The following is a 14787-nucleotide window of genomic DNA, read 5'->3' as shown; positions in this document are numbered from 1 at the left end:
TGAACAAACTGCCAACCCCCAGCAATCCCCCAATTTTTATCCTAAACCAATCAAGGGACAATTTACAATTTACCAAACTTGGTCATGGGGAGATTGTACAAACTCCTTACATGTAGGCAGCGGTGGGAATTGAACCCGGGTTGCCTGTACTGTGAAGCTTTGTGCGGACCTTTTGCACAGCACCATCATCTCTTTTGGTACTCAAACTCCCCCGCTTCCTACACCATCACCCCCTTGATTTTTTTCGTTCCTGCTCCCCTCCTCCATTGCATTTTATCTTGTTTGGTTATGGCAGATTATTTCCCTGAAACATTACTTCTGTTTCCAATTTTCACTAATTCTGTTTTGACTTGCTGTGTATTCCCAATTAATATTTATTAATCCCAGTATCTGCAGTGATTTGTTTCTGTAGTTCAGGATAGCATTGATGAGTGTGGGGAGATTGTTTCCTTCAGTTATTCAAAACATCTCAAAATTTGCATTATATAATGAAGACATTATAAGGCTGTGGGCATTGATGGTAAAGCCAACACTTTTACTAATTGCCCTTTGGAAAATACCTTGAACTGCTGTTATCTGTTTGAAGTACTCTCATAGGATAACAACGATATGGAGGGGAATTTGCAACCGGTGCCACTCAGACTACTCTGTTGCCCTCGTTCTTCATTGCTCTATAGGTTCCAGGTTTGCCGAGTGCTGCAGTATTTTGTAGATGGATACTCTTTGATCACAATGATTCTCAGGAGGAATGGGTGATTAGGGTGTTGAATGAAACATCAGGCAAGTGGACTGAATGGATAAGTACATGGATGGGAGCAGTATGGAGGGTCAAAGGGACTAAGCAGAATAGTATGGACTAAATGGGCCAAAGGGCTTGGCCCAAAAGGTCGAATGTTTCCTCTTTTCCATAGATGCTGCCTGGCCTGCTGAGTTTCTCCAGCATTTTTAGCCTATTACTTTGATTTCCAGCATCTGTATATTTTCTCTCATTTATAGAATAATTGGCTCAGCCAAGGTAAAGAAAGTACTCAATAATGTAAAAATCAAATCTGCAGATGCTGGAAATCCAAAGCAACACATACAAAATGCCGGAGGAACTCAGCAGGTCAGGCAGCATCTCCAGAAAAGAGTAAACAGTCGATGTTTCAGGCCCAGCATCTCAGCCTGATATGTCAACTATTTGCTCTTCTTCATGGATGCTGCATTCCTCCAGCATTTTTGTGTAAGATATCTTTGATAGTTCTACAGTTGCAATTCTCTGTCTGTGCTGCCTACCAAGAGATAACTAAGTGAAAGAGCATAAACACTGTTCTGAACCTCTCTCGGGGACTTCTCATGCATGTCTTAACAAGCCAGCTAATAGCAGCATGCTGAAAAGCACACTGAAAATCTGACGGCGATTTGGTTCCAATCATGTGCCAAAAGACAACAGTGTAAACTTTTAAAAAAATCGAACCAACAAGGAAGAAACTTATCAAAAGTAACAGACATCTTTTTTACTTTAATTTATCTTTCCTGCTGCCATCAGGAAGTTCGCCTCTTCTACTAAATCAAACGCATCTCCCACGGCACAGGCTGATGACACCAGATGAATCTCTGCCGAAGTTTATTCTCTCGACCATTCCCAGGGTGTGCAGTTATTCAAGTAATAATTACTTCTGTTGAGCAAGCCTCCAATCTTCCTTGAGGCACAAAATCAGAACTGGCCTCTCTGGACATTGTTTTTGAAGCATCAGCTTCAAACATTTGCAGGATATTTCATGAAATGATTTGGAGAAGTTTTAATTAAAATAAATTTCTAGTTGTGAATGAAATGGCAATTTTGCAAGGGAAAATGAATTAAGACTTATATTACCGGGGTGGTACCCTAGAGTTCATAATTGGAATCCACTGCCATTAAAATGCAAAGCAATGAAGCAGTCAAAAGCCAAGACAATGTCAGCACCTAATGACTACATTGTTCTTTTTTCAATTACGCAATTTGCTTTTTCACTATGGATCTACTCTCAAAATTTAAGATTCAGTTCATCCCTGCATAAAGGCAAAAACTGAAAAGGGTAAAGCCCACAAATAAAGTTGTAAAAATATAGTCGGATAAATCCTCAGAGATGCTTTGACACCACTGATTGGTTCAAAGGTTCATTTTATTATCAAAGTATGTATGCAGAATTAGTATATTATATCAATATGTAGAAAAAGTGAAATAATGGACTATCTGGAAGATGTCTCCCGAGGAATCAGTGGTATCATGACCTAAAGAATCTTTAGAACTAGTAGCTACAGCACTGGTGGATACCATTTCAGCCTTTGTGAAGATACCTGCATCCTCAATAAAACCATCACCAAGCTTCAGCAAGAATAAACCTTGTTTCAACACAAGAGCTTAAATGGCTGCACCTGGAGGAGTGGAGATAAAGGGGAATTCAGAAGACCAAGTACAACATGGGGAAGTCAATCAGAGCTGCCAAATACCAATATTCAGACAAACTGGAGAACCAGTTTTCTGCAATGGACAGTCCTTCAGTCCATTACTAACTTCTCTGCCCTGATGATTCACTCCTCCCAATTTGGATGAGTTTTACTGAGATTAGACTCACTGATCACACTTCAAAGATCTCCCCTCCCCATGCCCATTCAGCTTGAACACCACCAATGTCCCACACACTTTGCTGTCAAGGAAACGGAAGCAAGATAGTTGTTCAGGAAGCAATATATCAAAATGGCTACCAGCCCTGACTCCGTTGCCCCCGCCATCCTTAACCAGTTCTCTGCAGTCTTTTTTACAGAAATTATTACTCAGTCTTTTAAATTATGTACTGTTCCAGATTTCAAGAAATCTGTTGTTTTTTCAGTCCCCCTCCCCCCAAAAATAATCACTGGACTCAATGACTACAGGCCAGTTGCACTCACATCAGTCATAATGAAGACTTTTGAAAGGTGGATCTCGTCATTTCTCAAATCCACAACTCCAAATTTTCTACACCACTTCAGTTTGTCTACAGAACTGACGGATCGGTAGATGATTCAGTTAACATTGATCTGAACTTCATACTGCAGCACCTGGACTCCCCAGTACATATATGTCAGGGTTCCCTTTATTGATTTCATTTCGGATTTCTGCACCATCACCACTGAGCTTCTGCAAGAGAAACTATCCAAACTTTAAAAAGTACCAGGTCCCATTGGCAGGTGGATCACAAAGGTCCTCTCTGACAGGACAGAGTATGTGAGACTAGGCAAGCACATCTCCACATCCCGTTCAGTCAGCACTGATGAGTCGGTGGGGGTCTCTCTTGCCTCTCCTATTTTCTCTGTGCACCAGTGATCCATCTGTTAAACTAATAAAGTCTACAGATGACACTAACCCCCAGAGGTGATGAATCCAAGCACTACCAGCAAAGGAAACAAGCTACTGCCCTGGTGCCATCACATCAACCTAGAACTGTGGAGTGGCATGTCGACTTCAGGAGAAACGTGTCTCCTCATACAACTCTACAGTTAAAATTCCAAGTTCCCGGGCATCTTTATTTCACAGGAACTCATGTGGGAGGACCGTATCTCCCTCATTAACAAAAAGACTCAGAAGTGCACTTCTTGCAGCAGTTGATAAATTCTCATCCTACACAGAACATACTGGTGCAATTCTACACACCCATTACTCTCGGGCTGGTGCAGCATCCTCTCACAATATAGGAAAACTACAGTCAGCTGGAAAAGCCATTGGCTGTAGTGGGCCATCATTGTGGAGTGTGTCCGGGACTAAGAAGCAGACAGGAACGATCATTGCGGGCACTACCCACCCGCAAAGTGCTTTTGGGCTAGTAAAACAAAAAGAACTTTGCCATCTGAAAATTTTCTTCCCCTAGGCAGTTGATCAATCATTCTAGTCACCCCTACCTCCCTCTAACTCTTACCTCAGTCACTGCACTGTAAATACTTTTTTAACATTTCCATCATAAATATTTGGTATTTATGCACATTTTATTCCACACATAATTTAAGATTTCTTTTCATATAATTCTTTCTTACAATTGTTGAATGTTGTTTTTCATGCACTTCACACCAACGCACCACAGCAAATTCCTCAATGTATGTGGCGAATAAAGTTAATCCTTCATAATTAAAGTTTGATATACTCTCATAACTTAATAAATTAAATTCCAAAACTATACTCCAAAATAAATCAAGACAACTGACACGTTTTAGACAAAGCATTTTTATTTTTTTCTTTCCCAATCAGAAACACACTTCCAGATTTGGGCAAAACTTGAGTTTTAAAATGAACACACACCTCAACTGATAAAATATAACTGCAAAGTTAAAATCTAGCTCCATTCTTTCTAGTACCTTTCACTTTGTCTTTTGAAAAGAAGGAAAAAATATAAATAATTCCAAATTACAGGTCATCGACCCAAAACTCTAATGCTGTTTCTCCCTTTGCAGATGCTGCTGGACTTGAACATTTCTGTCATTTTCGGTTTATTTCACATGTTCAGCATCCACTATATTTGGTTTTATGAATAAATCTATCCTGGCCACAGATATTCATATTTAAAACAAAGCAAGCTATAAATCAGTGTTGCTCTGCTTTGTAATATTATAGTTTGATCTATCAAAATATATTTCTTTTAAATACTTAAAGTACATTAAAATCTTTTGGAATCTGGTTATTTGAAATTTTGCAATGTTTTTTGTGTTTTTTTCCCCTTAAAGCTAAGCACTATCCACGCATCCAGTTTGAATATATCTGAACCAAATTTGTGGATTTGTTGTTTCTTGGCAATCTGCAAAGAAAAGATAAAATAACTTGAATCTTTTTTTTTTTACAAATTCATGTGCTATAACTATTTACTTTGAATTCTGAATGGTATACTTGAGTTACACTTCAATCATAACCAAAAGCATATTCTCTTTATTTCTTGTCCATTCGTTATGTGTCATGTCGTGTGACGTGGGTGATCATGGTCTTGCTCTGATCATGATTGTTCTTGGCAAGAAGTGGTTTGCCATTGCCTTCTTCTGGACAGTGAATTTACAAGATGGGTGATCCCAGCCATTACCAATACTCTTCAAGGTTTGCCCGCTTGGCGTCAGTAGTTGCATAAGCAGGTCTTGTAATATGCACCAGCTGCTCATATGACCATCCACTACCTGCTCCCGTGGCCTCACATAACCCACTTGTGGGTGGGGTGCTAAGGAGGTGCTATTCCTTGCCCAAAGCTTGACCTGAAATCTAGTGGAGGGAAGGAGTGCCTTACACCTCCTTTGGTAGAGATCTATCTCCACCCTAACACTCTATTAAAAACATTATTTTTCTTAACATTATTAAAATCTCATCAACACCCTTAACACAGATATCATCTGTGAAACTGTGGACATTTTTCTCACAATGACAAGTTTCATTTATTGTAACTCTTAACTGCAAACATACAGAAACTTGTCAGTCACTGGTTACCAGAAGAAATTAGTAGTACAAGAACATACACTAGGAAGGCACGCCAGAGGCTCTACTTCATTAAGAGTTTGAGGAGACTTGGCATGTCACCAAAGACACTTGCAAATTTCCAGAGATGTATGGTTGAGAGCATTGTGGTTGGTTACATCACAGCCTGGTGTGCAAGAGGCTGCAGAGGCTTGTAGACTCAGCAAGTTCCATCATGGTTCAACTCTCCCTGTGACTGTGGACATCTTCCAAGAGGTGGTGCCTCAAAAGGCAGTATCTGTCCTTAAAGACCCGCACCATCCATAACAAGCATTTTTTGCATTACTACCATCAGAGAGGTGCTACAGTACCTTGAAGACCCATACTTCATGTTTTAAGAACAATTTCTTCCCTTCAGCCCTCACGTTTCTGACCTGTACACTATTTTATTTTGTAAAGTACTATTTGTATCTTGCATTGCAAAACAAATTGCACAACATATGACAGTGATAATAAGCATGATTCTCAGTGTAATCAATTCCCTACTGAATCCAAGATTAGTTCATGAAACACACATACCTTGTTAAATGTTCCTTGAAAATTCACAAATATCTCATCAACCTACCTTTAATTAACATGCTTAAAAATTGCACAGTAAATCCAACCAGATTAAAAAGATATGATGTTCTTTTCAGGAAGCTCTGGTGAGCTTTCAGTAACCCTTCCCCTAAGCTGGAAGTCAAATCAGGGATCAATAATGAGCCTTTCTAGGAACTGCAATGAAAGCCAATTTCTTATAATCAAAGTACAATTATTTGTTCTAGTTTGTATAACTATGAATAACACAGTTACACAATTTTTAGTCCTGCCCACCCCCCATTAGTCCCTATTCTGATATTCATTGAAAATGAAAATAAAAATATAGCCAAAAGGGTTCGCTGATCACAGCTTCCTTTAAAGTAAACTCAATAATTCTGTCAACCTCCAGCATCTAACTAGTACGCTGGCTTCACCACAGAATGGGAAGCACTACACTATTCTATTCTAATGAACGATGGACAAAGCTATTACCTCAGTATTAGTAGGAAAAGCTTAATTATGCTTGTGTTTATATATTATTAATTGAACTTGAGTACCAATTGCAAATAGCAGCAGTTGAACTCGTACAGCAATTTCTTACCGGGTCAATTTGGATAATCAAACACTGCCGTAATTGAACCCAGTTAATATTATGAAAGAAGTGAGTGAATTCTGCATCATCCAAATATATCAATGCTCACCGTTACGCATCTTTCTCCTGCTTTAGGATGTAGCTACAACCACAACTGCCTTCTGGGCAGCCTCTTTCTTGGCCTGATGAGCTTGCAACACAGCCACAGCCTCTTCAACCTACAGATTTCAACATGAATCAAAAATGTATGTAATAAGCACTGTATTGGTCTCAACACCACATTTATCAAAATTGATAGTTTTTTTCTGTTGAACTACTGGAAGCCACAAATCATTAGAAGTCAAGTCATTAGAAGTCAAACTAGTTAATACTGTTGTGTATTTAGCAGGTTGATTATTTTCAAACCCTGTTGATCCCAAGCAAGAATGCAAACTTTGGCATGTTTTGACCCTCTTCTAACGTGAGCATAATCGTGTCCAGCTGCCAGGGCTCTACATGATTGACAATATTTTGTCAAACTCCTTCAAGAATTTGCAGATGACAGCACTGTTGTTGGTAAAATCACAGAGGGTGACGAGGAGATAGGCATTAAATGAACATGTTGAGTCAGCATACCTTTGACCGTAGTGATTCTGGAGACTCCAACATATGTAGCAACTCAGAATTATCTATCTCAAGAAGCATTCCGGTGATTTTTCCAGCTAGGGAAGGATGCATACTCTGGATCAAAGGAAAAAGGCGTTCACCTGAAAAAAAAACAGGAAAAGGTTTCATGATAGAGGGAACAGTGGGTGAGAAGTTAAATATTACTTTCTATACACACAACTGGTTCTATGTCTACAATTTCCAACAAAAGTATATATTTGCAAATTCATTGCCATTGTAACTCGGGGCGTCAGAGTTCGGAGTTACATACCTTCCCTGGAACGCATGGGTTTCCTCCCACAATACAAAGCTGTGTCAGTTGGTAAGTTAATTGGTCATTGTAAATTGTCCAGTGATTTGGCTGGGGTTAAATCAGTAGGTTGCTGGGGGTGCTACTCAAAAGGCAGGATCTCTAAATAAAAAAGAATTAACAAGTACTTTTTCATTCACGTACCTAGCATCTGCTTCTGTTCCTGAGGAGGAGCTGCAGCAAGCATGGAGGCAGTCAGGGGTTCTTGTCCTTGCACGAGCACTGCTGACTGTGAAGGCTTTAAGAGAAAATGCAGGAAAATTATGGTCACGAGTTAACTAAAGTGACTGTCTTCTATACCTTCCAGCAACAAGTCATCCCCAAAAGACTGACAATGGTTAATGGCGAGGAGAAAGATGTAGGTTACAGGATTGTATTAAAAGACTGGTCCAGTGGCACAAAAAAGAAAGTGAAGTTCAGATCACAGTTTGTTACTGAGGAATAGAGGGATTGTGAAGAGCATGTTCATAAATCCCTGAAGGTAGGTGACATATTTGGGTTTTAAATAATATGAAGAGTATTGAGGTCATGCTAGAATTGTATAAAACACTAATTGGGTTGTACTACAGTGCTATGTACAATTTTGTTCACCACATTATAGGGACAGCATTAATATATAGAGCAGGGGATGTTATGCCATGGACCAGCACCAATAAGTGAGGGGTCCATGGTTCCCAAGCTGGTAACCCCTAATAGAGGATAGTTATGAATTGGAACATTTTAGTTATACTCAATAATTAGTTAAGTGGGAGTTATTTTCTTCTGAATATAAAATGATCAAAGACCTCCAAAGGGTGAGCAGGAAGGACCAATGTCATTTAGCAAAAAGATCAATAAAATATGGAACATAGATTGAAGTACTTGGCAGAAAGATTAGTGGAATGTTGAGTTAAATCTTTTTGCCCAGACAGGTAATGAAAGGATCCATCTACCTAAAAGGATGGTTAAGACAGAAACCAACAAATTGGAAAGATACTTGGATGAGCGATGAATGTGCCATAACTTGACAAAGATACGCATCAAGACAAGGAAAGTGGGATTAAGCTTGGATACTCTCATTCAGCTGGCTAAGACAAGGAGGACTCTTTCTTTATCAGATACTTTTCTGACACTACAAGGAATCAAACAGCTTCCAGATTACAACTAAAACTCATTATTAAAATGAAGAGTAATTTATTCTGAAACACTGTATTGGGTCTGGTTTCTTATATGTCCTTCAATAAGGTAAAACCAACATCTAATTCTGAATTTAGATTCTTCCATATTTAAGACAAAAATCACTGAATTTTAATGAAAACAAAGATAATTAGCTTTTTCTATAACTAAAATGGTGAAATATATTACAGTGACTAATGTACAAAAGTTTAGATTAGCCAAATTCCTATTGCATTAATTCATTGTCCGTATCGATATTTCTTATCATATTCACTGTCAATATTTGAATGGATACATTATGAACTTCTTGTACCTGCTGTACACCCATTTGAGCTTGCACGACAGACTGCTGTGGGTTCCGGACTGTGGAGGCATACTTGTAAGGTGGAACTGCCCTTGGTGTTGGGCCAGCTATTCCAGGGCGATGTGCCGCCAGATTCTGAGTTGCAGATAATCCTGAAATCACAAAACCATTTACAACCCATAAACTTGGAACAAAAGATCAGCTTCTATTGTGAATTGTCCATTCCACTTCCTAAAGGCAAGCTACGTCCATAATGGATAATTCCTTGGCTTTTCTTAGCTACACTCTAAGCCTAAGTAAGAATTGGCAAAAGGTTTGCAAAAAGTTCAATTAAACAAACTTGTTATTTCAAGATTTAAGGTTTTCTTTAAAATGGAGAAAGCAAAAAGTACTCAGTGATGCAAAAACAAGCTGATTAGTACATGTAATGTTTGGAAACTTCTCTTTGTCAATTTTCTCTCAGAACAAATCCTCAGAGCTACATGTCTGGGAGATAGTTATCCTAAAATTAGGAAGGCTGCTCGACAGTACACTGCTAAAGTGCCTGATACTATTCTCAATAATATACAAATGAAAATTTCAACAGGGAAAGAGAAAATTATCAGAACCAAATTCTCTGACACTATCAAGTAATTACGGAGTCACCATGGGAATTTTGGAAATTCTAGCTCAGTAATTAAATCAGTAGTTCACCACACGTAATTGGAAAGTAAACAGTAAAATTACTTTATGCACTATTAGGCTAATGGAAGCCGCACAAGGATTACAGTGCATTTAAAAAAATGTTTAAACTCACCCATTCTTTGTGCACCAGGAATACCTCGAGAACCCTGAGCATTTGCTGTTGGGGTAAGATGACGAAGAGAAGGCCTAGGACCTCCCTGACGAAGGGTATTTGGCATGGCTTGAAACCCTGTTTAAGAAGAGAACTGACAATGAAAACAATCGAACTAACATTCCAAGAATATATACACTTAGTGCTTCTGAAGCTCAGCACAGCACCATCTGGAACATGCACAAAAGAGGAAAATTAGAATTTACAGAAAACTACTCATGTCCTTTAATAAAATTTTAAGCTTGTAATTTTGGCAGGAAATGAGGTTATTCATTCTCCTTCCCCACACTCACTTGTCCAACAGTCTCCTCCTATGCTTTAATGACACCATCAACACTTCTCTCACATTCGCAAATAAAATTCATCTTGCCCATCACTTCACACATCATCAAAGTATGCATTCCCATTTACTTTAGAAGCATTTACCTATTTTAAGAAGTTATATCTCTCCCTACCAAAACTGCTTTTGCAGTCTAGTTCTTCAAATTCAAGTTCCGGTACATCTCTTCTTTCAGCCTTCTCCATTAACAATGGCCGAGCCAACAACCTTAACGGCCCTACTCTTTACAACTCCATGTCTCATCTGCCTCACCCTGCTGCATACAGAAGTATACTCAAGCTTAGTTTCAAACATGATTTCAATCATTTCTTCTATTACTGTTTTGTAAGCCATCTCTCTTCACACAACAGGTAACCTACACTATTCATGGTGCCAGCTAACTAATTTGTTAATAAATTCACAGATTAGATATTAAAATTTGTTGGGTGCCTATAATGTTGAATCTGTAGAAATAGATATTAACAGATTGATTTATTAGCCTACAGCCTTGGCAATTGTACCAGTATAAATTTATACTTATGACTTATACTTAACCATTGTACTTGTGCACAAGTCACATCTCCAGGTTTGCAAGTCAAAAACCTATGTGAACATGCAACAATATTACAGACTGTTGTCAGGACTCAGATGTTTTCCACTAAATTGGAAAAATGAAGTAAAACGTCTCTCCACCTTGCATGTTGCAGAGATAATATTCACAAGTTCATATTCTGCTCACAATCTATTGCTGTGCCAAAACCAGATTACAATTCAACCAGCCTAATCCATTATTCAAGTGGATATTTTACTGAACACCAGCAATTATGAATTATATTCAGAAAATTTCCATGACTTCAAAATAAAGGTATATAATTGGAACTCAACTGATTGTAAAACAAAATGTCAGGGAAGTGCACAATTCATTGTATATGCCATTTATTAATAACTGGGGTAGGCCAATGATTTAACTGTGAATATAAGGAAATTGTATTTCTTTCCATCTCCTCTCAGATTTAATCACTCTCAGGGAAGCTACATAGAATAAATACTTGAAATACTCCAATTTGAGACAGACCGTGTCAATAAGCAATACAGCCTTTTTAACTAGTTATGCTACCAGTAATCTATTCTTTCTTAACTCTGCACATTGATCACTTGGGTCAGTAAATGGTTCCTGTTTCCAAACTAAAATGCTAACCTACAAGACCTCATTAAGGGAATTAAGGCATAAAAAAATATCAATCCTGGGATCTTCCTAGTCCCCACTGACAGTCCTATTCCAAAACATCAAAAAAAAAACAAGCAACACTGGTAGCTTGTAAGGAGACCAGGTGCCTACATACATCAATCATTAAACACCATGCACAGATACTAGAAATATTTTTGTTTTAAAAAGCTAGAACACAAGCCTTTACATCTAAAGGTTAGAACACAAGAGAGTAAAAATTATTTAATAGCTACACAAAGAAATGATTTTAAACCACCTGCACCACTGTGAGAAGAGTTTGGATGATACCCACACTTTAAGGGTTAAAATACAAAAAATAATTGCACAAACCACAATTATATTCCCTGGAAATGTAGAATAGAATTGCAGAAAAGTTTGCTACACAAAAGTAAGCTGCATGAACCATTGTGTCTGTGTTGGCTGAAGAGCAATCTTGCTTAAACCCACCTACCAGTACTTTTCAGTAGTCTAGCAGGTCATGAATTTACAAATACAAATTCAGGTATTCCTCCATGTGCGATATGTGCTTCTGCTATTTTATGGATGGAAAATATTCAACTTTCCTCATTTACCTTCTAGTTATTTTATTAATTACTTTAAATCTACCCCTCAGAAAGATGTACAGTAGGTCCTTCTCTTTTGCATAGTGGCCAGAATTCTGTTGTCTAATCTAATTATCTAATGTTGTGTATGTAGTTCTAGAATGAATTCCATAGACCTGCATTCTTTACCTCATTAATAAGAAAGAACATCCTATTAGTCTTTTTAAAAATTACCTTAATAACCTATCAAGATATTTTTAAAAACATGTGGATATACACATCAAGGTATACACTCTCAAAATCCTTATTTACTTACCTTGTAACATTTCTCCAAATGCATGACCTTACATCTGGATAAAATTCCAAATGCCACTTTCTACCCAACTGACTAGCCACCTGTGTCTTTCAGAGACTGAAGCTCTCCTCTCCTTCTCAATGAGATACCCTACTTATCTATATACATCTATACTATTTCCCTCCTGTTGAGCCAATTATAGAAGCTCAAAGGAGGTTCTTAGGTCACAAAAATACCAAATAACCCTTTCCTTCTAGCCAATGAGACTGTTTGGGATCTACTTTTACCACTCTTAAGACTTCATGTACATTTTTTGACAAGCCTGCCTGATGGAAACGAGTCAAAAGCCTTGCAGAAATACACATAGACGACATCAAAAGCACTATCCTCCTCGACTTTTCTGATTTAACTTTTCAAGTGTCTGCCATTTTTCTTTCATACCGCTTGGCTGAAGGGATATTTCATTCGAAACATTCCTATCAGTACTTGTAATTTTAGAGTTGTAAACAATATCTTTTATTACATAAACCGCATCCTTTTAAGTTAAAGTTTAAGGCATTTAACCATATAATGACGAGACCTACCTTGGGGCCTGGTTTGTTGCTGTTGCCAACGAGTACTGGGTCTCATCTGAGCCATCTGATTTGGTGCATAATAGGTAGTTCTGTTTTGTGCCTAGAATAAAACAAAGATTATTTTAGCCTTTGCAATCTCTAATGCAACATATTCCTTTCAAAGATAACTATTAACAAATTGAATCCTATAATTGTTTCTACTTTTAATTACTGTACATGTTATTCCAACAATTGCTCAGTTACTGAATCTGTGCAACACTTTCAATCAATGTGCTGACCTGCAACATAAACCTACTAAAATAATCTTGCAGAGGTAGGGAAAAGAATAATATCCTTTCATCCATGTGTCCATCTATATTCATGCTAATCCCATTTCCCAATACTTGGCTCATTTCCCTCTACATTCCTATCATTCATATACCTGTCCACATACTTCTTGAAGTATGCAGGCTCGATGCTCCAATATCTTAGTCTTAAATACATCTAATGTACCTACTTCAATCTGGCAGTTAGTTCCAGCTACAGGACGCCCCTCAGGTTCTTATCAAACCTTTCATCTCTCTAACTTTAAGATTATGTCCTTTAGTTTCAATTTACACACTGTTTGACAAGTTTGTGTAATTTGACAGATGGAATGCTAAAAGAAATATATGAAAAATGTTCCTTCTCAGAAGGCATAAAATATAAAATGTATCCTGAATATAAATTAACTTTGCAATACATGTAACATGCTTAAGTGTTCTTATGCTCTTAAATATGGGGAATGACAATGTCTTAGTCGTGGAGATGAGTGCTGAGGATGAAAGGAGTTAGGAAAGAAGTACTTAAATGCTCAAGGGCAACACATACTGCATCTGTCTCACAAGCCCAGCGACTCAAGCCAATTCTGTCCTCCATAACTGGTCACTGGAGTTGTGAGATAGCTGCAAATTCTCTCTGTGAATGAGTGGGTTCCTCCCCCCACCCCCAAGTGTTTTACTTTCATTCCACATGCTAAAGGCATGCTGGCTGTTAGGTTAGTTGGCTACAGTAAATTACCAGTTATGCAGGTGGCTGTTGGGAGAACTGAGGGGAATGGATTTAACTGGGTTGCTCTGAGAGTCAGCATAGACCAATAAACCACAATCAATATCATTCAGAAATACGGGAAATATGGAAAATAAGCAGATGCACTGTTGCATTGTTCCTGCTATGAACCATTCATAACAACTAAAACAATTTAGCAAGTGCTGCAAGGAATGGCTGATCAAGCTTTAATAAGACATGTACTAAAATAAAAATGTTTTACTGAAGCAATTTCCAATAATTTTATTAAGTCACAAATGAAATATGAGTACTGTTGGCAAGGTAAGCAAATGTCCGTTCTTAATATACTTTGAGAAGATGAAAGTAAAACATCTTTATGAATAGCTGTAATCCATGTGGTGCGAGGTTTTACCAGGTATGGATTGCAGAACACCAAAAGAACTCGAGATAGCTGTTCTGTTAATGGAATACCAGGGCTAGTTACACAAAAACCCTGATTAATCATCAAACATTACCTTCAGAGACAGGTAACATGACTAAACAATTACAGTTCAATTTGTGTTTTGTTGTGATAGTTCAAACAAATCTAACATGGAATCCACCCTGCGATGTTATATCTTCTTTGTTTTGTCAGCGAAATGGGTACCTGAATCAGGACTTTTACACTTTCTAATCCTTACCTACAATCTGTGTTCAGCTACTTTCTTTCAGTTTGAGGTAGCTACAGAGCATTTGAATGCATGTATTTGTCCACTTAAAGGCTGATAGTTTATTATTCTCTTGATCTACCCAAGCACTAATAATTGCTATTAGAGTTTACCCCCTGACCCTTCCTTATGTGTCAGTTCCTGAGCAGCTCTGCAAAACATCACTCCTTCCAATGAATGACTGTATTAAGAGAAAGTTCAATGTTAGCAATGAACAACAATTAAGAAGAACTCTTCTTTTCCTTTCTTCTGC

General features: G+C 37.9%; 1 protein-coding gene across 5 annotated transcripts in view; it reads right to left on the bottom strand.

Annotated features, from left to right (window-relative positions):
- Window positions 1-4200: 4200 nt before the first annotated feature.
- The window catches only part of pabpc4 (poly(A) binding protein, cytoplasmic 4 (inducible form)), a 53284-nt gene continuing 42697 nt past the window's right edge, over window positions 4201-14787 (bottom strand). For all 5 annotated transcript variants that reach the window (XM_073034693.1, XM_073034694.1, XM_073034698.1 and 2 more), the window contains 7 exons: window positions 12811-12901; window positions 9804-9920; window positions 9017-9159; window positions 7693-7786; window positions 7209-7339; window positions 6703-6811; window positions 4201-4784 (listed from right to left, as the gene is read on the bottom strand). In XM_073034693.1, coding sequence (XP_072890794.1) covers window positions 6725-6811; window positions 7209-7339; window positions 7693-7786; window positions 9017-9159; window positions 9804-9920; window positions 12811-12901 — 663 coding nt within the window. In that variant the 3' untranslated portion in view covers window positions 4201-4784; window positions 6703-6724. The remainder of the gene's footprint in view (window positions 4785-6702; window positions 6812-7208; window positions 7340-7692; window positions 7787-9016; window positions 9160-9803; window positions 9921-12810; window positions 12902-14787) is intronic.

The sequence above is a fragment of the Hemitrygon akajei genome, chromosome 32, assembly GCF_048418815.1.
Source record: "Hemitrygon akajei chromosome 32, sHemAka1.3, whole genome shotgun sequence".
Taxonomy (NCBI): Eukaryota; Metazoa; Chordata; class Chondrichthyes; order Myliobatiformes; family Dasyatidae; genus Hemitrygon; species Hemitrygon akajei.
Note: the sequence above shows the minus strand (reverse complement) of the source record. Positions and strands in the feature narration are given on the sequence as shown.